A 24897-nucleotide genomic window follows, 5' to 3' on the forward strand; every position below is an offset into this window, starting at 1 on the left:
AGTTTCCTTCACCTATAGGTGAACTTTTGATCTATTTCCAGTTTTTGTCTATTGCAAATAAAGCTGCTAGGACTGGAAGGCCTGGGTGGCTCAGCAGTTGAGCATCTGCCTTTGGCTCTGGGTGTGATCCTAGAGTCCCAACATCAAGTTCCACATGGGTCTCCCTGCGAGGAGTCTGCTTCTCCCTCTGCCTGTGTCGTTGTCTCTCTGTCTCTCATGAATAAATAAAAGCTTAAAAAATAGCTGCTAGGAACACTCTTGTACATTTCTTTGTTTGAACATATTATTTGTTGCCTGTCTAGATTTAAGAAAGTGATAAATTGTTAGTAATACAGAGTAATCATAAAAGGATTATTTAAATTGTTAGTAATACAGAGTAATCATAAAAGGATTATTATATAAAAGGAATTCACAATTCTTTTGTGAATAGCACAAAAACTGAGAAACTGAAGTTCTTATTTTTATAGTCTTCAGTCTACTGTACTATCCCCTTTATTATTTTTTTACTATCCCCTTTAGAAACAAATTTGAGCTGGTCATCTCTACTAGTAGGGTATACAGTACTATGGGAATGACTTTGAATATGTCCAGTGGCATGACAATACAGTAGCAAACAGATGCAAACTGTAGATGGGAGTTTGCACATGCACATGAGCCATATTTTAGAAAGGTCTGAATTGGTTCCATTTCAGGTTATTTGCTTAATCAATGCAGAGATCCCTCACACACATTTTTGGAAGAGGAGATGCCCATACCCTTGCACACATTGAGTCTCACTATCTGACACAAAAGCTAATCAGAGTATTGCATACTCTCTCCTCAGAGTGCTCTCTTCAGAGTATTACATATGGTGGTTAGATCGTTTTACTGTTTTAGCCATTGACAAAAGAATATTCATGATATTCATTCAACATTTGCATTAAAATTATATCACTGAAATATTTATCTCTTGCATTTATTTAACAAGAACATGTCTGATGGGAGTGTGAAAACATTTCCAAAAGAAATTGCTGTTATGGCCAGTACCCATTGTATAGTGCCAAAGAAAGGGCAGAATCTGTCATTTTTGTTAGACCACCTCAAGAAAGTCCCTTTTTATACATTGCTGTAATTGTCTTTCTCCATTAAAATCAAACCAGACCTTAACACCCACATGCTAGGAATTACTAAATGGCATTTTATTTGATATATTCTGCAACATAGCCCAAAAGAATGACAACCAGAATTTATGTGTATAGATGTATATACTGGTAGTTTTAGCAACTGGGATTATTTATAATAAACTTTATCACAGTCTCTGGATTTTCTACCATATGGTTTGATGTCCCTTATTGCCTTCAATTTCATGGAAATGAAGAGCAGTAAGGTATAGAAAAGACCCTGTGTTCAGGTTTGGAGAACACAGCGCCTGCTTGGATAAATCACACGTATTTTAGAATCCAGGAAATATTTATAGAGCATTGATAAGAGAAGGCTATTACCACATAGGAGTTCATAAATTTAAAAAGAACATGAAAATGGCAAAACCAAAATTAACACTTAATCTATCCCATTATCCACATCAGATTATGCTTCAAAATTAGCTCCTTCAAGACCAAGCTTCAGAAGGAGAATACCACCATCCTAAATTTGGTTGGGATTTTTGTGGGTTTGGGTTTTTTTTTTTTTTTTGCTTTGTTTTGTTGTTGTTGTATGTGTGGGGTTTTTTTGTTTGTTTGTTTTTTGTTTTGTTTTTGTTTTTTTTTTTTGGATGGGACTTTTGAATTCACCAAGTACTTTTGTAAACACTGTTTTATCTGAGCTTCCCAAATATTACCATCTTTATTCCATGTATAAGAGTTACTTTATAAAAAATTAGGTAATCTGCCCACAGCTTTTTTCATGATAGATCCAAAACCAGGATCTAAATCTCCTGTGCGCATTCCACCCTAGCAGGCTATCTCTCATTCTTACATAAACATATCACAGAGCATATGTTCAAAGAAGCAATGAATAATCTTGTTTCAGATTTGTGTTAGACATATATTACAGACTATTGATACCAAAGGTTTTGACACAATTGAATGATCACAAAGATCCACAGCATGTCATTTTTTTTTCACAGCATGTCATTTTTAATGCGATATAAATTTGCACTGTAGAAAGATCAATATATGTCACTTATTATGACTAAGTCCAGCCTATCATCCATCACCTACATGTCTATGAGGTTCTTTTAACTTCCACTTTGTCTTAATGTAGAACCTAACTCCCATTAAAATTGTTTCTTCGTGAAAATGGTCCTCAAAGAAATCCATCTGATCCAATCCATTATTTATGTCAATTAAATAACCAGAAAGTAATGGTTCTTAGAACACAGAAGTTTTGGATCAACTTAAGAATTGAATGGAGAATTTGTCTACAGCTTAGTGTGATTATGGGAACAAATTCACCAGGTACTATATAAGGAAAAAAGATTTTTGAAATTTCTTTATCTGGTGCTCCAGTGAGGGCAAAAATTGCATGTTAGAGAGAAAATGGTATGCTACATTATGATTTATGAATCAGGGATTCCTTTGTCAGAATTGTCTAGACTGTTTTTATACTATTATTCCCTTATTAATCTACCTTGCAAGAAAAGAAAATCAATGTCAACAAAAAAACTGCTTATATATTTGATGATAACTTTGTAATTAAAATAAAGTTTTTAGCTATAACCACAAAGATGAATAATAAAAATGCTTCAGTATTGCCTAGAATTGTTTAAATACTATAAATAGCTCCAAGAATATAAAAGGCATGTTTAGACTGTTTTCCCTGCATTTACTTTTTATAAATTTTTAATTAAAAAATTCTTCCTTTGATTTGCATTATACAATTTTTCTTAGAATGACAATCAGAATAAAAAATTTCCCTATGCAATCTTAAAAATAGTGAATAGTCTATTATTATTTTCTCACCAATAAAAAAATAACATACTTTTGATTAATGTTAACTTCAAAGGCAAATCCAAGTAAGCAGTAATTAATACCCTCAAAAAAGAAAAGGAGAATTCTTTCCTTTTTTAAAAGATTTTATTTACTTATTCATGAGAGACACAGAGTGAGAGAGACAGAGACACAGGCAGAGGAAGAAGCAGGCTCCACGCAGGGAGCCTGAGGTGGGACTCGATCCCAGGTCTCCAGGATCACGCCCTGGGCTGAAGGTGGCGCTAAACTACTGAGCCACCCGGGCTGCCCCGGGGAGAATTCTTTCCATTTGATTTCTTCTTGTTAGTTCCTGGCAGTACTTTTTCATTTTTGATTATATCTTAAATTTTAAATTTCCCAGAAGCACGTGTGACTAAATTTTTTCTTAAGTGCAGCGATAAGATGATTGGAAGGTTTGAAAATGGGTCATGGGAGCTTTCCTTTGGATGTTAAACAGTCCTTTTCTGTCTTCCAGGCGCCATTTATTCAATTCCTTTTCTCTGTCATTCTCAGGTAAGCCTCTGAACATCCCTTGCAAAGCATTCTTTGGATTTAGCGGAGAGTCCGGACCAATGATCTACTGGATGAAAGGCGAGAAGTTTATTGAAGAACTGGCAGGTCACATTAGAGAAGGTGAAATAAGGTACAGAACTTGAATTACTTATTTTTCTTTGCTCTCTTTGCGGTTAAGCAATGGAACATCCTAGAAGAGCTTCTGCCTGGGACTTTAATTGCAACTCCAAATCATTCCATTTTCTAAAAGCCAATCTAGTGGGAAGAGTGAAGCTGATGACTGCTCTAAGAAATGAAAATGTGTAAGCTTCCAATATAAGGAGGTTTTCTTAGGTTCTAAGAATATATCATGGAGTGTAATGACCTTCTCAAATCTGCTTAAGCAAATTCCTTTGAGTTTCCAAAGCTTAGTCCACTGTTACTCCATCCAGACATAGCAAATATCTAAACTGTAGGTTACTCATCAGACCACTGGGCAAATGCTTATTTACTCCCTAGGAACAGACAACTTCCATATGTCATAGGTGTAAAGCTACAGTGACAGTAGTAAGCTGCTACTCGCCAAAACAACTGTTGACTCTTGTTGAATAGTGTTTATTTTTCCCAGTACCAACTGCTCATCCTAAAAGTGTCTTTCACTTTGGCACCACCCTAGACATCTTTTCACTCTCCTGTCGCAGATTCCTCCCTGGCACATAGACATATATTGGTTTTCTAATCCTATTTAATACAATATAATTTGTACATATAAGGGATAGGTAATTTTTCATAGCCCACTCAGGCTATGGGGTTGCCCTTTGATTTCAGAGATGGTGATATATAATGTACATTTTGTATTCCAATAGGAGTTGGAACCCTTCTATGTCCACCCCCATTAAGAATCTTCTAGTGGAAGACAATCCAGTATTGTCTTTTAACATGAGGGCAACTCATGTTAAAATGCATTCTTTCACTTTTATTGATGACATAGCAGTGACAAAGAAACAAGTACACATTATATTATTTTCTATGATTAAATATAATTTATTAAAACTACCATGACAGTTTGTCTTCATGTGTGCACCCAATAACTCCATTCTAGAGGATCATAACTTTAAGGATCCATTAACCTTCTGAAAGCCTATGAAAAATAGTGAACTTACTTCTAGGAATAAAAGTACATGAAAGGTGTCTGAATTAGTCATTTGTCATCAGGGAAATGCAAATTATAACTCTGGAATAACACTTTATACTCACTAGGCTGGCTATTTTGAAAAGATTTTAACAAGTGTTAGCTAGGATGTGGAGATATTAGAAGCCTCATACATTTCTGGTGGGAGTGTAAAATGGTGCAGCCACTGCCAGCCACAGTCTGGCAGTTCCTCAAATCATTAAATGTATAATTATTAGCAGTTCCCATCCTAGGTATATAATCAAGAAAAATCAAAGCATACATCCGCACAAAAACTTGTATGCAAATGTTCATTGCAGCATTATTCATAACAGAAAAAATGTAGAAACAACCTAAATGTCTATCAACTGATGAATGGATGATTAAAATGTGGTATATTCATACAGAGAAATATTATTCACCTATAAAACGGAATAAGTAAAGTATTGATATGCACTAGAACATGGATGAACCTTGAAAACATATTCAGTGAAAGAAGCTAGTGGGAAAAAAACTACATATTATATGCTTTCATTTATATGAAATGTCTAGAATACGAAAGTCTGTAAAGACAGAAAGTAGGTTAGTGGTTGCTTAGGGCTGGTGGGGATGGAGGGATAGGGATAAATACCTAAAGTGTATGGGTGATTTCTTTTTAGCGAAGTGGAAACAATATAACATAAAATGCACTATTTTAAAGCGTACAAATTAGTGACATTTAGTTCATTCACAATGTTGTGCAACTACAACCACTATCTAGTTCCAGAAAATTTGTTTTGTTCCAAAACAAAACCCTGTGCCCATTAAGCAATCTGAAGCTTCTTTTTGAGGTGATGCAAATGTTACAAAATTGACTGTGGCAATGGTTGCACATATCTGTGAATATAGTAAAAAACCGTGAATTGTACAGTTTAAATGGATAAATTGTATGTGAATTATATCTCAATAATGTTAAAAAATTCCAATCAATTGCCTGGCACAGAAGAGATGTTCAGAAAAATAATATATTATTTATAAATAATTCTTAGCTATTAATTCCCATTTAAAGTTTAAGTTGCTTAATTATTAATACTTTATTAGCCAATTTCAAGTTAAGGTTTATGAAATTAATGAAACTGAATTCATTTTAAATTATTTTAGAAGATATGTGTTTAGAATTATTCTTAATGTACTTTCTTATAAAAGACTTTAAGGGTTACTCTTCTTTAAAAAAGAAATTGATTCCCAAAGGACAAGTGGTAGGTACAATGGTGCATAGTAGCAAAATTTCTACTACCAAAAAAGCTCAGAGCTATGTTTAATGATCAACGGTAGTAGTTATATGAGCCTAAGATAATTATCTCTCTTTTCCTGTGTATGCCTGCCTGACTGGATTTTTCTAAATAAGCAAATTTAATGGGGGTACAATTGACATACCGTAAACAGCACACAATTTAAAACAATCTGTGGGGGCTGATATATGTATATACCTATGAGACTATCACCATTGTCAAAATAATAAACATAAAAATCACCCACAAGTTTCTCCTTTGTAATCCCTCCCCCTCCCCTACTTCCACAACACTGATATGTCACTATAAATCTATTTGCATTTTCTAGAATTTTATATAAATATAATAATGCAGTATGTGCTTTTTTGGTCTGGATTATTTCATCTAACACAATTATTTTGAGATTCATCCATATTGTTAGAGGCAACACTAGTTCATGCTTTTTATTGCCAAGTAGTATTCCATTTTTTTTTTTTTTTATTGGTGTTTAATTTTCCAACATACAGAAAAACACCCAGTGCTCATCCCGTCAAGTGTCCACCTCAGTGCCCGTCACCCATTCCCCTCCAACACCCGCCCTCCTCCCCTTCCACCACCCCTAGTTCGTTTCCCCGAGTTAGGAGTCTTTATGTTCTGTCTCCCTTCATGATATTTCCCAACATTTCTTTTCCCTTCCTTTATATTCCCTTTCACTATTATTCATATTCCCCAAATGAATGAGAACATACACTGTTTGTCCTTCTCCGATTGACTTATTTCACTCAGCATAATACCCTCCAGTTCCATCCACGTTGAAGCAAATGGTGGGTATTTGTCGTTTCTAATTGCTGAGTAATATTCCATTGTATACATAAACCACATCTTCTTTATCCATTCATCTTTCGATGGACACCGAGGCTCCTTCCACAGTTTGGCTATTGTGGCCATTGCTGATAGAAACATCGGGGTGCAGGTGTCCCGACGTTTCATTGCATCTGAATCTTTGGGGTAAATCCCCAGCAGTGCAATTGCTGGGTCGTAGGGCAGGTCTATTTTTAACTCTTTGAGGAACCTCCACACAGTTTTCCAGAGTGGCTGCACCAGTTCACATTCCCACCAAGAGTGTAAGAGGGTTCCCTTTTCTCCGCATCCTCTCCAACATTTGTTGTTTCCTGCCTTGTTAATTTTCCCCATTCTCACTGGTGTGAGGTGGTATCTCATTGTGGTTTTGATTTGTATTTCCCTGATGGCAAGTGATGCAGAGCATTTTCTCATGTGCATGTTGGCCATGTCCATGTCTTCCTCTGTGAGATTTCTCTTCATGTCTTTTGCCCATTTCATGATTGGATTGTTTGTTTCTTTGGTGTTGAGTTTAATAAGTTCTTTATAGATTTTGGAAACTAGCCCTTTATCTGATATGTCATTTGCAAATATCTTCTCCCATTCTGTAGGTTGTCTTTTAGTTTTGTTGACTGTATCCTTTGCTGTGCAAAAGCTTCTTATCTTGATGAAGTCCCAATAGTTCATTTTTGCTTTTGTTTCTTTTGCCTTCGTGGATGTATCTTGCAAGAAGTTACTGTGGCCAAGTTCAAAAAGGGTGTTGCCTGTGTTCTCCTCTAGGATTTTGATGGAATCTTGTCTCACATTTAGATCTCTCATCCATTTTGAGTTTATCTTTGTGTATGGTGAAAGAGAGTGGTCCAGTTTCATTCTTCTGCATGTGGATGTCCAATTTTCCCAGCACCATTTATTGAAGAGACTGTCTTTCTTCCAATGGATAGTCTTTCCTCCTTTATCGAATATTAGATGGCCGTACATTTCAGGGTCCACTTCTGGGTTCTCTATTCTGTTCCATTGATCTATGTGTCTGTTTTTGTGCCAGTACCACACTGTCTTGATGACCACAGCTTTGTAATACAACCTGAAATCTGGCATTGTGATGCCCCCAGCTAAGGTTTTCTTTTTTAAAATTCCCCTGGCTATTCGGGGTCTTTTCTGATTCCACACAAATCTTAAAATAATTTGTTCTAACTCTCTGAAGAAAGTCCATGGTATTTTGATAGGGATTGCATTAAACGTATAAATTGCCCTGGGTAACATTGACATTTTTACAATATTAATTCTGCCAATCCATGAGCATGGAATATTTTTCCATCTCTTTGTGTCTTCCTCAATTTCTTTCAGAAGTGTTCTATAGTTTTTAGGGTATAGATCTTTTACCTCTTTGGTTAGGTTTATTCCTAGGTATCTTATGCTTTTGGGTGCAATTGTAAATGGGATTGACTCCTTAATTTCTCTTTCTTCAGTCTCATTGTTAGTGTATAGAAATGCCATTGATTTCTGGGCATTGATTTTGTATCCTGCCACGCTACCAAATTGCTGTATGAGTTCTAGCAATCTGGGGGTGGAGGCTTTTGGGTTTTCTATGTAGAGTATCATGTCATCGGCGAAGAGGGAGAGTTTGACTTCTTCTTTGCCAATTTGAATGCCTTTAATGTCTTTTTGTTGTCTGATTGCTGAGGCGAGGACTTCCAGAACTATGTTGAACAGCAGTGGTGAGAGTGGACATCCCTGTCTTGTTCCTGATCTTAGGGGAAAGGCTCCCAGTGCTTCCCCATTGAGAATGATATTTGCTGTGGGCTTTTCGTAGATGGCTTTTAAGATGTCGAGGAAAGTTCCCTCTATCCCAACACTCTGAAGGGTTTTGATCAGGAATGGATGCTGTATTTTGTCAAATGCTTTCTCTGCATCTAATGAGAGGATCATATGGTTCTTGGTTTTTCTCTTGCTGATATGATGAATCACATTGATGGTTTTACGAGTGTTGAACCAGCCTTGTGTCCCAGGGATAAATCCTACTTGGTCATGGTGAATAATTTTCTTAATGTGTTGTTGGATCCTATTGGCTAGTATCTTGTTGAGAATTTTTGCATCCATGTTCATCAGGGATATTGGTCTGTAATTCTCCTTTTTGGTGGGGTCTTTGTCTGGTTTCGGAATTAAGGTGATGCTGGCCTCATAGAACGAATTTGGAAGTACTCCATCTCTTTCTATCTTTCCAAACAGCTTTAGTAGAATAGGTATGATTTCTTCTTTAAACGTTTGATAGAATTCCCCTGGGAAGCCATCTGGCCCTGGACTCTTGTGTCTTGGGAGGTTTTTGATGACTGCTTCAATTTCCTCCCTGGTTATTGGCCTGTTCAGGTTTTCTATTTCTTCCTGCTCCAGTTTTGGTAGTTTGTGGCTTTCCAGGAATGCGTCCATTTCTTCTAGATTTCCTAATTTATTGGCATACAGCTGTTCATAATATGTTTTTAAAATCGTTTGTATTTCCTTGGTGTTGGTAGTGATGTCCCCTTTCTCATTCATGATTTTATTAATTTGAGTCTTCTCTCTCTTCTTTTTAATAAGGTTGGCTAATGGTTTATCTATCTTATTAATTCTTTCAAAGAACCAACTCCTGGTTCTGTTGATCTGTTCCACAGTTCTTTTGGTCTCGATATCATTGAGTTCTGCTCGAATTTTAATTAACTCTCTTCTTCTGCTGGGGGTGGGGTCTATTTGTTGCTTTTTCTCTAGTTCCTTTATGTGTAAGGTGAGCTTTTGAATTTGAGATCTTTCCAGTTTTTGAATGTATGCTTGTATTGCGATGTATTTCCCCCTCAGGACTGCTTTTGCTGCATCCCAAAGATTTTGAACGGTTGTATCTTCATTTTCATTAGTTTCCATGAATCTTTTTAATTCTTCCTTAATTTCCCGGTTGACCTTTTCATCTTTTAGCAGGATGGTCCTTAACCTCCACGTGTTTGTGGTCCTTCCATATTTCTTGTTGTGATTAAGTTCTAATTTCAAGGCATTATGGTCTGAGAATATACAGGGGACTATCCCGATCTTTTGGTATCGGTTCAGACCCGATTTGTGACCCAGTATGTGGTCTATTCTGGAGAAAGTTCCATGTGCACTTGAGAAGAATGTGTATTCAGTTGAGTTTGGATGTAAAGTTCTGTAGATATCTGTGAAATCCATCTGGTCCAGTGTATCATTTAAAGCTCTCGTTTCTTTGGAGATATTGTGCTTAGAAGACCTATCCAGGGTAGAAAGAGCTAGATTGAAGTCACCAAGTATAAGTGTATTATTATCAAGGTATTTCTTGAGTTTGGTTATTAATTGGTTTAAATATTTGGCAGCTCCCACATTCGGGGCATATATATTGAGGAGTGTTAAGTCCTCTTGTTGGATAGATCCTTTGAGTATGAGATAGTGTCCCTCTTCATCTCTCACTATAGTCTTCGGGGTAAATTTTAATTTATCTGATATAAGGATGGCAACCCCTGCTTTCTTTTGAGGACCATTTGAATGGTAAATGGTTCTCCAACCTTTTATTTTCAGGTTGTAGGTGTCCTTCTGTCTAAAATGAGTCTCTTGTAGACAGCAAATAGATGGGTCCTGCTTTTTTATCCAGTCTGAAACCCTGCGCCTTTTGATGGGGTCATTAAGCCCGTTCACATTCAGAGTTACTATTGATAGATATGAGTTTAGTGTCATCATATCTATTCAGTCCTTGTTTTTGTGGATTGTTCCACTGAACTTCTTCTTAAAGGGGAATTTTAAGAGTCCCCCTTAAAATTTCTTGCAGAGCTGGTTTGGAGGTTACATATTCTTTCAGTTCCTGCCTGTCTTGGAAGCTCTTTATCTCTCCTTCCATTTTGAATGAAAGCCTTGCGGGGTAAAGTATTCTTGGTTGCATGTTCTTTTCATTTAGGACCCTGAATATATCCTGCCAGCCCTTTCTGGCCTGCCAGGTCTCTGTGGAGAGGTCTGCTGTTACCCTAATATTCCTCCCCATAAAAGTCAGGGACTTTTTTTCTCTTGCTGCTTTAAGGATCTTCTCCTTATCTTTGGAATTTGCAAGCTTCACTATTAAATGTCGAGGTGTTGAACGGTTTTTGTTGATTTTAGGGGGGGATCTCTCTATTTCCTGGATCTGAATGCCTGTTTCCCTTCCCAGATTCGGAAAGTTTTCAGCTAGGATTTGTTCAAATACATATTCTGGCCCTCTGTCCCTTTCCGCGCCCTCGGGAACCCCAATTAAACGTAGGTTTTTCTTCCTCAGGCTATCATTTATTTCCCTTAATCTATCCTCATGGTCTTTTAATTGCCTGTCTCTTTTTTCCTCAGTTTCCCTCTTTGCCATCAACTTGTCTTCTATGTCACTCACTCGTTCTTCCACCTCGTCAAGCCTCGTCGTTAGGACTTCTAGCTTGGATTGCATCTCATTTAATTGGTTTTTAATTTCTGCCTGATTAGATCTAAATTCTGCAGTCATGAAGTCTCTTGAGTCCTTTATGGTTTTTTCTAGAGCCACCAGTAGCTGTAAAATAGTGCTTCTGAATTGGCTTTCTGACATTGAATTGTAATCCATATTTTGTAACTCTGTGGGAGAGTGGGCTGTTTCTGATTCTTTTTTTTGAGGGGTTTTCCTTCTAGTCATTTTGCTCAGTGCAGAGTGGCCAAAAACAAGTTGTATTGGGAAAAGGAGAAAAAGAGAGAGAAGGAAAGAAAAGAGAAAAAGAAAAAAGAGAAAGAAGAAAAAAATAGGGGAAAAAGAGAAGAAAAAGAAAGAAAAAGAAAGAAAGGAGAAAAAAGAAAAAAGGGGGGGTGGGGGAAGCAATCAGAAATCAAGAAGAAAGAGAGAAAAAAAAAGCACAAAACAAAACAAAACAAAACAAAACAAAAAAAAACAAAAACAAAAACAAAAAAACAAAAAACAAAAAAAACCACGGGGGAGTATCTTCCGATTCTGTGTAGTTTAAGTCCCTTGACTTCCCTTGGAACTGGTCCGTCTCGCTGGTCTTCTGGGGGAGGGGCCTGCTGTGCTGATTCTCAGGTGTTGGCACTTGGGGGAGCTGCTCTGCCCCTGCCTGGTGCAGGGCTCGGTGGGGGTTGTTGACCCCGTGAGGCCCCGGGAGGAAGCCACAGTGGCGGGGGCAGCTCTGGGACCCTGGATCCAGCCCCCGCAGTAGCTCCGGGGCTCTCCTTCTGCAGGGCCTGGGGGCTCCGGGGCGGGGCCGCTGATCTGCTCAGTTCCAGGCAGGAGCGTCCTTACTGTCCTGGGCCCTCCCGGCCTCTGCCTGTCCCGGGGGAGGCCGGATCCTGGGCTGTGTCCCGGCGCCCTGTGCTCCGGGGCCTGCGCTGTTGGATTCGCGCTCCCGGCGGTGCAGCCCCCTCCGCGGAGCCGCCGCCCGAGCCTCTCCGAGCTGTTCCCGGAGCCGCGCAGCCCCCTCCGCGCGGAGCTTCTTCCTCTGCACGAGCCGCCGCCGCTGAGCTGTTCCCGGAGCCGCGCAGCCCCCTCCGCGGAGCCGCCGCCCGAGCCCCTCCGAGCTGTTCCCGGAGCCGCGCAGCCCCCTCCGCGCGGAGCTTCTTCCTCCGCCCGAGCCGCCGCCGCTGAGCTGTTCCCGGAGCCGCGCAGCCCCCTCCGCGGAGCCGCCGCCCGAGCCCCTCCGAGCTGCTCCGGGTCCCGCCGAGCGCTGCAGCCCTTAGGGAGCTCGGCGCATCTCCCGGGGCGCGGTTCCTCTGTTACTGTCCCAGGGAGCCCGAGGGCGTCCCCGCCTTTCTGGGGATCCTGCTCCAATACCCGGGGAGCCCCTTTCCGCGGGGAAGGTTGGTGCAGCTCCTGCTCCTCCGGGACGGGGCTCTCCTGTCCTGGGGACACTCGCCCCGGCCTCAGCCCGGCTCCTCGCGGGGCCCCTCCCCCTTGGAGGCCTTTTGTGTCTTTATTTCTTTTTCCCCGTCTTCCTACCTTGATAGAAGCGCGAACTCTTCTCACTGTAGCGTTCCAGCTGGTCTCTCTTTAAATCTCAGGCCGAATTCGTAGGTTTTCAGGATGATTGGATGGTTTTCTAGGTAATTTGCTGAGGACAGGTGACCTGGAGACCCTACTCCTCCGCCATCTTGCCCCTCCCCCCCCGTAGTATTCCATTATATGGATATAAACATCTGGTCATTTGTTGATAGATATTTGGATTATTTCCAGTTTAAGGGCTACTCCAGATAAAGCTGCTATGAACATTCACTTATGCATCTTTTCGTGCCCATATATTTCCTTTTTCTTGAGTAAATACCAAAACATGAAGTGCCTGAAATACATAGTAGATGTACCTTCTTTATTAGTTCATTTTTTAGCTCTATTTTAAGAACAATTTTTTTAGAATAACTTTAGATTTTCAGAAAAAAATGTGAAGGTGAGATTTTAGTGTGCTTGGGCTGCTATAACAAAAATTCTATAGACGAGGTAGCTTAAACAACAAATATTTATTTCTTCTGGTTCTGGAGACTGGAAAGTTCAAGATCAAGATACCAGCAGATTTAATGTCTGATGAGAGCCTACTTCCTCATTCATAGATGATCATCTTCTCACTATACCCTCACATGTCCTCACATGATGGAAAGGTGAGAAAACTCTCAGAGTTTCTTTTGTAAGGGCACTAATCCCATTCATTAGGGCTCCTCTCTCATGACCTAATCACCTTCCCCAAAGCCCCAACTTTTAACACTATCATATTAAAAGTTAAAATTTCAGCATATGAATGTTTGCTAGTGAAAAGGGCTACAAACATTGAGTCCATAGCAGATAGTATAGAGAGTTCCTACATACCCTATACCCAGCTTTCCTTGTTATTAACATCTTAAGTTACTGTGTTATATTTATTACATAATGAACCAAAATTGACATATTATCATTAACTAAAGTCCATATTTTATTCAAATTTCATTAGTTTTTACCTACTCTTCTTTTTTTTTTTTCTTCAGGGCTATTTAACTTTTTAAGAGTCTGCCAAACTATATTCCAAACTGTTTATACCATTTTATAAAAGAAAAGTTAGGCGCTATTGCTGCTCTCTACCAGCAAATGATTAGAATGGTGAGAGACAAAGCATACAATATGAAACAGTTCAGTCTAATCCAAGCTGCTTTATTAGATGCAAATGAACCAACCAGATAGTACCGTAGGAAGTCTACCTTTCAGGACTTGCAAAATGCCATTGTTTATTTGATTGTGTTATATTCTCTTTCTCCACTCTTCCCAACTCTCCCCATAAAAGGGTACATATCTATGTTTGCAATGGAGTTAAGTAACGTGGAGCTTCTTTTGAAAAATTTTCAAAACCCTGCTAGCTAACTAAAGATATCTTCAAGAAGTGTAAGCAAAGAGGCAAGGATCCCTAACCAAGATAAATACATAGTCAGCAATTTTGTAATATTAATTATATGATCCTGATCTATTTGAGAGCTTGTGTGGGTGCAGGAATTCCTTCAGGATATGGTCATTTATGCTAACACGGGAGTTAATTACTAGATTCTGTCCTCTAGCCTTCAAAGCCAATGTCCTTGAAAGAAAGCACATGTTTTTTTTTTTTTTTTTAAGACTGACTTATTTATTTATTTATTTATTTATTTATTTATTTATTTATTTATTATAGACATAGAGAGAGAGATTGAGAGAGGCAGAGACACAGGAGGAGGGAGAAGCAGGCTCCATGCTGGGAGCCCGCCGTGGGACTTGATCCCGGGAATCCAGGATCGCGCCCTGGGCCAAAGGCTGAGCCACCCAGGGATCCCCGCATATAAGATTTTTAAACAGCATGGCAGACTGTAACAAACTTGATAGTTTCATTAAAAAATGCTAATAATAGGGGTAGCCTGGGTGGCTCAGCGGTTTAGCGCTGCCTTCAGCCCCGGGCATGATCCTGGAGACCCGGCATCGAGTCCCACATCAGGCTCCCTGCATGGAGCCTGCTTCTTCCTCTGCCTGTCTCTGCCTCTCTCTCTCTCTCTCTGTCTCTCATAAATAAATAAATAAATAAATAAATAAATAAATAAATAAATAAATAATTTTTTTAAATGCTAGGGGCCGCCCCGGTGGTGCAGCGGTTTGGCGCCGCCTGCAGCCCAGGGTGTGATCTGGGGACCTGGGATCGAGTCCTACATCGGGCTCCTTGCATGGAACCTGCTTCTCCCTCTACTTGTCTCTCTCTCTCTCTCTCTCTCTCTCTCTCTCTCTCTCTCTCCTCTCTCTCTCTCTCTCTCTGTGTGTATCTCTCATGAATAAATGCGTAAAATCTTTTAAAAAATGCTAATAATATCATTAGTTCAACCAAGAGATCTGCATTCTTTCATAGCCCACACTTTTTCTCCAAGGAAACCAGTTCTGATGGTAGAATGCTGAAATGTTAAGTTGAGGATTCCTCTCAAAAGCATTTCTGGAAACAAAGTTTTCTTATGGATGCATGGCTTTCCCTCAGGATATTGTATTTGCTTCATATTTTAATTGAATCATAGCTCTAATGTTGTGTGTGCATGTCAGAAGTTCACTGCACCATAGATCTGAGAAGTGTGGATGTTAATAAATTGCTCTCAAGCAGTTGACTTGTGAAGAACCTGCCATAGAGACATTGTGTCTGGCAGGAGGACTGACCACACTGCCTAGGTTCTCAATTTCCTGAGCATCAGCTTGATCCTAGAAGTATGTGTTGCAACTTTTTTTTCTTACTATTGTCCCTGAGGAATAGAGAACTTTGAAAAAAAAAATCTACCTAGGGAAAAACCTTGGATATTTACCAATGGCTTGATGAAATAATGTAACTCAGACTACAGTATGTTCAACTTATGTACAAAGCAGTCCCTCTGCAAGCTTAACTAGCATATTTGACCAAATCCTGTGGAGGGTTTTAGAGTTATCATTTGTCTGCTCTCTGGGTTACTTTTTTTTTTCTCTCTGGGTTACTTTGACCACAGTGGCTCCTTGCATCTCCTGACTTGCAGCCTATTGTCAAAGCACTCAGACTCCACTCTGTGCATACAGATTCTCCTTTATGTCCCTTTAGCAGAAATTGGCATAGGCCTCCCAATTCTCTTATGTTGCTAAGAGACAGCCTTAAGGAAATCTGAACCCAAATGTAGTATACATTCACAACTGCCAGTCTATTTCATACAACTGCATCCCAGATTTTACAATGACCCCAGAAGATGTCATCTGCAGGGATGTTAAAAGGAATTTGGTACGTGTAGTAGCATAAGCTGCAATTGTGCAAGTTTGGTTAGTTTTATCTACCAGTTTTAAGTCATTGCAACAAGCTGCTCTCTATAGGCTCTACCATGTCTACTCAGAGAAGTCAAGTAATCATTGGGAGGAGACCCAATGGAAATCATCATTAGGAAAGAACATCCTAATTTCTGACCCTCTGTTAAAGCTAATGGGAAGAGTTTGCAAAATAGCATAAGAGATAAAAAGGAGTATAGTCTTTGGTGGGTGTGAGCATTCTCAAAAGGCCAATCCAGCTCCATGTAGATGATTTCCTTTTAATTAATCTTACCAGAGTCTTAAAAATTAAAAAATAAAATAGCTTTCTAGTGAGGTATGTATTGCACAGTGCTAATAAAAAATGTCAGAGAAATTGAACTCGTCCTATTAAACAACAAAAATAGTTTCTACGCTTGCCTGCAGGATTATGAATTGGATCTGATTGTCAAAGGAGATTGCATGAATTTCATTGCAATTGCTTTTGCCCAATGGAGAGTAATTTTTTTATTATAAATCTCACTTTACAAATCTTCCTATAAATATCTAATTTTTTTTCCCTTTGGCAATACCACAAAACATTTACCAAGTGTTTCATAATTCTTGCGCTGGAAAACATATTCGATTGATCTTAAGGTTTTTCAAACAAGCTTCTTAAAAATGAAAATAATTTTATTTACTTTAAATTCCTTAAAGGCTACCAGTTGTATATGGGTTTTGTTTGGTTTTAGTTTTGGTTTCTTCACTCCTACTTCCACCACTTTCTGACCTTCTGTTTTCATTTCTGTATCATAACACCCTCTCCTTGAATGAGTAAAATGTTCTTAACAAAGAAGGGAATGTGGTACATGTATGAAAAGACTTTATTCTTAAAATAAAGCGTGCCTACATATAAAGATCCCAAATAACCTTCTAATAACTAATCAACTAAAAATATGGAGCTGTTAATATGTAGTTTGTCCCCCAAATATAAACTATTGAAGTCTCATGCAGCCCAAGGCAAAATAATGTGCTCCATTTTGGTAACTTCCCACCATACTTTTTTAGTGCCTTGAAGCACCCCGTCTGCTCCGGCCTTCCTTACATTGAGCTAACACACACACACACACACACACACACACACACACACACACACACACACACAAACAAATCCCATCTCTTCCCCCATTCTTATCTTGTCTCATTAGAAGAAAGAACAGTGATCAATCACTTTGCTTTTGATTTAAGTAAGTTTCTTATCTTATGATGTATATGTGGATGTAGATTTTGTAAGTCATGAGGAGGCTTCAGTGGAAAAGTAAACTTCATAAGCAGCATAGTTTTACCTATGAGTAGTCTTAATTGCCAGTTATCTGAAGGATGAATTTTAGAGGAATGATAACTCTACTATTCACAGTTCTAATTCCACAGTGGATCTTAGCCTTGACCTATGCATAAAATATTTAAAGCCTACCTAAGACATATTTGTTATATCTCTTCTTTTACTGAGCATACTCCAGATGCCCAGTCTCAAATATAATGTCCTATAAGCTACTCTAGACAAGAATCTACAATTAGCAAATAATAATGATAATAATAAATACTAATAATTTGTCTTCATGTTTTATTTACTACACAGTAGATTGCAAAAGCATTTTGGCATCCTAAATTACACTGGGATCTTCATGATAGTCATCTGAGATAAATAGTATCAGTTTATTTGACAAAATAAAAAAATTGGTTTAGAGACTGAGGAAAAGATGGTCCTGGGCAGTTTGTTTACAGTTCCAGTAGAGCTAGACTGAATTCATCAAAACATAACTAGCAAGAATCCCCAGTTGCACAGAATGTTTTGTTGTACTCCATATTTAGGATGTAGAATCAAAACTTGTCCAGGACTGAAAGAATGAAAATCAGTCTGGACTAAGAATAAGCAGCCCTACTATTAATCAGCCTGGGAGGACAGACAGATAAAGCCAGCTTCGAAGTTAACAGAAAGCACTGTTTCTCCCAAGATCATGCAGCAATTGTAAAATGCCATAACGACCCCACCTCATTTAAGTGACTACTGCTTTCTTACCAGTGATGCCCTAGACCTGCTTTGCTATTTTCATATATTACTGGAAATACCCAATTGCTAAGTCATCCTTGCCTCCTGACAGTTCTCAACCCCTGGTCAATCTTCCCTTCCCCCAATCCTGCCTTAAAAGTCCCAACCAATCCAGAATTTATCAGGGCTTTCCTAGACTCTACTCAGAATCTTTTAGTGGAAATCCAAACATTACAAAAAATGCTTTCTTCCTACATTCAATTGAGGAATGATCCACAGTTACTCTGAAGTTTCCCATCCTCCATGCATTCGTCAATAAATCTGATTTTGTCAGACTATAGGCTTGATTCTGATCACTAAGTCTTTAATAGGTACTGAAGATGACATTAAAAGAAATATTTTGTTTAAGAGGTTTTTTTTTATAAAACATACTCCTATTCTTGATATTCTCAATCCTCATTCCTGGACAATGGTTACTCATACTCATAATAATAACTCAGAAACTGCAGTATACCTAGACATCACAAGCAGACTCAATTCAATTTAAGATGAATGGTGATTGGGATTAGATGTTTTATTTTATGTTAATTTAGGGGAATCAAAACTCTTCACTTTATTTCATGCTAGATTTTAAAAAAATGTCCAGATTCATTGAAGTATGAGTATAAAAATTGTGTATACTTAGGGTATATAATATAATGTTTTGGTATATGTATACGTTGCAAATCAAGCTAAACTATAATCAAACTAATTAATCTATTCACCGCCATACATAGTTACAATTTTGTGTGTGCGCATGGTGAAAACACTTGCAATTTACTCTCCTAGCAAATTTCAAGTATACAGTACACTTATTACTAACTATACTCATCATGCTATACGTTAGGTCTCTAGAACTATTCATTATATAACTGAATGACCAGCATCTCTCCATTTCTTCCTCCAGGTCCTGGTAACCATTATTCTATTCTGTTACTATGAGTTTGGTGTTTTTATATTCCACATATAAGTGACATAATATCATAAAGTATATTTAATTCACTGACTATTTCACTTTGCATATTATTCTTCAGGTTCCTTTATGTTGTTGCAAATGACAACTTTTCCTTATTTTTTAAGACTGAATAATACTCTATTGTATATATAAACCACATGTTTTAAAACCATTCATCTATTGATGGACACAGGTTGTTTCCATATTTTGGCTATTATATAATGCCGCAATGAACATGAGAGTGAAAATATCTGAGATCCTGATTTCATTTCCTTTGCATTTATACCCAGAAGTGGGATTGCTAGATCATATTGTAGTTATATTTTTAATTTTTTGAGGAATATCTCGATTGTTGTCAATAGCAGCTGCACCAGTTTATATTCCAACCAACAGTGTACAGGGTTCTCTTTTATCCATATCCTGGTCAACAATTTTTATTTTTTGTCTTCCTGATAATAGGCAATCTAACAAGTGGGAGATGATATATCATTGTGATTTTGATTTGCATTTTCCTGATGATAGTGAAGTTGAACAACTTTTATATACCCATTGGCCATTTATATGACTTTTTTGGAGAAATATTTATTCAGGTCCTTTGCCCATTTTTAATAAGGTTATTTGGGTTATTTGTTTTGTTTTGTTTTTATATTGTGTTGTAAGGGTTCCTTATATGTTTTAACTCATTATCAGATATATGGTTTGCAAATCTTTACTCCTATTCCCTAAGTTACCTTTCCACACTTTTTTTTTTCCAGAGAGAGGAATGGGGAGAGGAAAAAAAAGAGGGAGAAAAAGAATCTTAAACAGGCTCCATACCCACTGCATAGCCCAACACAGGGCTCTATCTCACAACCGTAAGATCATGACCTGAGCCAAAATCAAGTCAAATGCTTAACCAACTGAGCCACCCAGGCACCCTTAACCACTCTTTTTTGATAGAATATAATTGACATACATTATATTAGTTTTAGGTGTACAACATAATGATTTTATTTTTGTACATATTGCAAAATGAGCACCACAATAAGTCTAGCTACATTTGTCACCATACATAGTTACAGATATGTGTTTCTTCTAATGAGCAACTTTAAGATTTAATCTATTAGCAACTTTCAAATATGTAACACAGTATTATTAAATATACTTGCCATGTTGTACATTACATCCCCATCACTTATCTATTTTGTAATTGGACATTTGTACCTTTTAATTTCCTTCACCCATTTTGCCCACCCCTCAACCCCCTGCCTCTCTATCAATGTGATCTTTGTATCTATGAGCTTGTGGGGTTTTTATTTTTTTAGATTCCACATGTAAGTGAGATCACATGGTATTTTAGAAACTTTATAGTTTGTTGCAATCCCACTTGTCTTTCTTTTTTGTCTGTTTGTTGTTTGTTTGTTTTTGTTTGTTTTCCTGTGCTTTTGGTATCATATACGAAAAATCATTGCCTAGGCCAATGTCAGAAAGTTTTTCCCTATGTTTTCTGCTAGTAGTTTTATGATTTTGATCTTATGTTTAAGTATTTAATCCTTTTTGGCTGGACTTTTGTATCTGATGTGAGATAAGGGTCCAATTTTATTCTTATGTATGTGGATATAAAGTTTTCCCAATACTACTTATTGAAGAGACTATCCTTTCCCCATTGTGTATTTTTGACATGTTTTTGGAAGATCTATTGATCATAGATTGTAGATTTATTTCTGGTGTCTATACAGTTCTGTCTGTATGTCTGTTTTTATACTAAGCCATACTGTTTCGATAACTGTTGCTTTGTGATATAATTTGAAATCAGGAAGTGTGATACCTCCATCTTTGCTCTCCTTGTTCAAGATTAAATTGGCTATTTGAGGTCATTTGTGGTTCCATATATTTTAGTATATTTTTACTATTTCTGTAAAAAAACGCTATTGGAATTTTAATAGGCATTACACTGAATCTGTAGATCACTTTGGGTGGTGTAGACAGTTTAACGATCTTAATTCTTCCAATATATGAATACAGGACGTATTTCCATTTATCTGTTTTCTTTAATTTCTTTCATCAACATTTTATAATTTTCACTATACACATCATTCACTTCTGTGTTTAAGTTTATTCCCATGTATTTTATTATTTTTGTTGCCAATGGATGGAATTGTTTTCTTAATTTCCTTTTAGTGGCTTCTCTGGTTTCACTGAGCACTTTATGTGCTTTTATTATCTCTTCTCTCTTAGCATATCAATTGTACTCTTAAAAAATTTACTGGTAGTCCTACACTTTACAATATACATTTACAACTAATCTAAGTTCACTTTTAAATAATACTATACTGCTTCACAGGTAGTGTAGGTACCTTATAACAGTAATTAATTTCACTTACACACAAATTATAATCACCAAATACATTGATGCTATTGTGTTTCAAATTTCTAACTTTATTAAGAATGATTCATAAATATAATTGTATATATTTAAAGTGTACAATGTGATAATATATACCTTGTAGAATGATTATCAAGATCAAGGTAATTAATACATCCATCAGCTCACACAATTAATATAATTAACTCTTGTTTTAAATGCGATGAGAGGGATCCCTGTGTGACTCAGTGGTTTAGCGCCTGCCTTCGGCCCAGGGCATGATTCTGGAGTCCCAGGATTGAGTCCCACATCGGGGTCCCTGCATGGAGACTGCTTCTCCCTCTGCCTATGTCTCTGCCTCTCTCTCTCTCTCTCTCTCTCTCTGTGTGTGTGTGTGTGTGTGTGTGTCTCATGAATAAATAAATAAAATCTTTAGAAAAAATAAATGTGATAAGAATGTCTAAGATCTACTCTCAGCAACTTTCATATATGCAATACCATATTGTTAACTATAGTCACTGTGCTGTGTAATAGTTCCTCAGAACTTGTTTTTCTTATAACTGCTATTATTGCTATTGTTGTTCTAAACAGTTACATGCTAGATAAATTATGAATAGAAAAAATAAAATATTTTATCTTCATTCATTTCTTCTCTAACACTTTTTTTTCATTTTATAGATCCAAATTTCTGACCTATATCATTTTCATTTTTTATGAAAAACTTTTAAGCTGCTTGTAAGACAGGTTTACTGGCAACAAGTTCCCTCATTTTTATTGGTCTGAGAAACTGTATTTCTCCTTCACTTTTGATGAATAATTTAAATGGATACAGTATTTTAGGTTGGTGGTCATTTTTTTCAACACTTCAAATATTTAACTCCACTATTCTTGCTTGCATGGCTTCTAAAGATAAGTCTAATATATTTTGTATTCTTGTTCTTGTATAGGTACTTATATTTCCTCTGCATCACTTCAAGATTTTCTCTTTGTTCTGATTTTCTGCAGTTACAATATGATATATCAAGGTGTGCATTTTTTAGTATTCATTCTGCTTAGTATCCTCTGAGCTTCCTGAAATCTGTGGTTTGGAGTCTTTCATTAATTTTGGAAAATTATCAGCTCTAATACTTTAAAAATTTCTAATTGTTCCTTTCTCTCTTTCTTCTCATTTTGGTATTTCCATTATATGTATCTTATTATTTTTGTAATTATCCTTTAAGAGTTCCATATTTTATTCCATTTTTCATATCTTTTTCTCTTTACATTTTAGTTTAGGAGATTTCTATCGATGTATCTTCAAGATCACAATTTCTTCAGCTCTGTCATCACTGATGAGCCCATGAAAAGCATTCTTTATTTCTATTACTCTTATTGTGTTTTTATTTCTAGTATTTTCTTTTGATTCTTAGAGTTTCCATCTCTCTGGTTACATTACCCATCTGTTGATATATATTGTTCACTTTTCTCATGGATCCCTTAACATATTAAACATAGTTATTTTGCATTCCTAATCTGATCATTTCAAAATCTCTGCCATTTCTGAATATAGTTCTGATGTGTGCTTTGTCTCTTTAGACTGTGTTCTTTGGGTTTTGTTTGGGAGGGGCTTGGGGTGGTTATTCTTTCTTATTTTTTCTTTTTAACATGTTTTTGGTAATTCTGTTATTGCAAGCCCACATTATATATCAGATAAAAGGAACTGAGGTAAACAGACTTTCAGAGTGAGATTTTATGTTTGTGTTGTTAGGCTGTGCTTACTATTAGCTATAGTTGTAGGTGTAAGAGGATAAGATATCCTATAATATACTTGTTTATGTCTCTACTGTTTTCTTTGTGTTTTCCTAGAGACTGCTTCTTAAATAGGGTCTGAGCTTTGCAGTTCTTTCAGCTGAAAGCCCTTGTTATACAGGAGCCTGATTGCTGTGGTGGTAAGCATTCTATAATCCTATGATAAAGTCTCAGTCTTTTAGTGAGCCTGTGCCTCAGAGCTATGACCTTCACAACTGCTTCTCAGCTTTCCTCATTTTTTTTAAGTGAGACAAGAAAGTTTGAGGGGGGCTGGAGTTGGGTATTGTATTTCATTTCCCTCAGGTAGGCTAGGTTTGGTAAAATTCAAGTAGTTTAGGCTCTGATAAAAGAGTTTCCCTTTGGGGGAGGCCTTTGTTAAGAAGGGAATGCTCTGGGCTCATTTCAGGATAGTTGCTTTTTTAAATTCCCCTGACAGAAACATAGGGAAAATTTTCTGTGATCTTCCCCTAAGATCCTGGTAGGGCTCCTAGAAACAAACCTCTTGAAAATGTGGGTATCCCAAAGATTAGATTTCATGGAGTTTTTAAACTCTCAGACTTGTGTGTAGTGGCCCTATAGTGACTTATCAGTTATAGTTTGTTTCTACCTGTACTGGCTCTTGGTCCTTGTTTTCTGTTCCCACTATATTGTGATTCTCAGTATTTGCCTCCATCTCAAGTTTCAGGGTGAGAGTTTGCCCTGTGACCTCAACTCTCTGATGGATCTAAGAATTGTTAATTTTAATTTTCTTCAGCTGTTTTTCTTATTGTAAGGATGAGTGACAACTTCCAAACTCTTTTTAGTATTAGTTTTTAAGAATAGGTCTTGACTAAATAAAATTTTTGAAGGTGGTGATTTCTGTCACCTGAACTTACTATTTTTTTATTTTTCCAGTGTTTGCTGTTGCATATAACTTACCTTCGATGTTAATCCGTAGAATAAAATGCTTCTGAAGTTATTTGAAGTATATCCCAGGATCCCCTCATTTGTATCCTCCATTCCAAAACCAGTCTCTTTGGTGTCTTTCTTTCATATATTCTGCCAAAACCTGTTTCTGTCTTCCATCCAAAAAAACACTTCTTTATTCCTTTTGTCTAGGAAGATTTTTCTCAAGCTTTTACTTTTTAATGTAGTCAAAATAGTCTCTCCCTTCTTTGAAACCTCTTTGTAAGCATGGCTGTACCACTCTTCTTCACTTCATTATGTCTATATTTTTTCAACTTGTAGATCTTGTCTCTTGTTTAAATTTTACTGCTTACTGGGAGCAGGGACCTGGTATTTTTTTAAAGAGAGAGAGAGAGAGGGCATGCATGTGCACATACACAAATGGGACAAAGGGCAGAGGAAAAGGAGAGGGAGAGAGAAAATCTTAAGCAAGCTCCACTCCCAGCACAGATCCCAATGCAGGGCTCAACCTCATGACCCTGAGATCTGAGGGTTCAGACCCTTGCACATCTGCAAAGAGGGGCCTGGTGGCACCTGCAGCAGGTGAGGGGAGGCCAGCGCCCCGACCTGCCCAGGCCCCTAGCTGAACACACACCTTGACCTCAAGACTCTTTCAGCAGCTGCCGGTCAGATCCTTGCCTCTGCGTGTGATTAGCTCAGTGTGTGTCTCTGAAATCTCCCCCTTTCCCTAGGACAGAGCAAGTTCCCCAACAACGACCTAGTCCACATTAAAGGGAACTAACAATGGGAAGGAAACTTCCAGCTGAATGAATAGGAAACTTATCTGCTCGTGTGGGGGGGAAATAAAGCTTTTAAACTATACAACGGAGAAGGCAAAAAAAAAAAAAAAACTGAACC

At 37.6% G+C, this 24897-nt stretch overlaps 1 protein-coding gene across 1 annotated transcript in view; it reads left to right on the forward strand.

The window, feature by feature from the left end:
• The window catches only part of IL1RAPL2 (interleukin 1 receptor accessory protein like 2), a 646721-nt gene that overhangs the window by 588144 nt on the left and 33680 nt on the right, over nucleotides 1–24897 (forward strand). The window contains exon 7 of the mRNA XM_041740456.1: nucleotides 3462–3591. Coding sequence (XP_041596390.1) covers nucleotides 3462–3591 — 130 coding nt within the window. The remainder of the gene's footprint in view (nucleotides 1–3461; nucleotides 3592–24897) is intronic.

This window comes from Vulpes lagopus, chromosome X, assembly GCF_018345385.1.
Source record: "Vulpes lagopus strain Blue_001 chromosome X, ASM1834538v1, whole genome shotgun sequence".
Classification (NCBI taxonomy): domain Eukaryota; kingdom Metazoa; phylum Chordata; class Mammalia; order Carnivora; family Canidae; genus Vulpes; species Vulpes lagopus.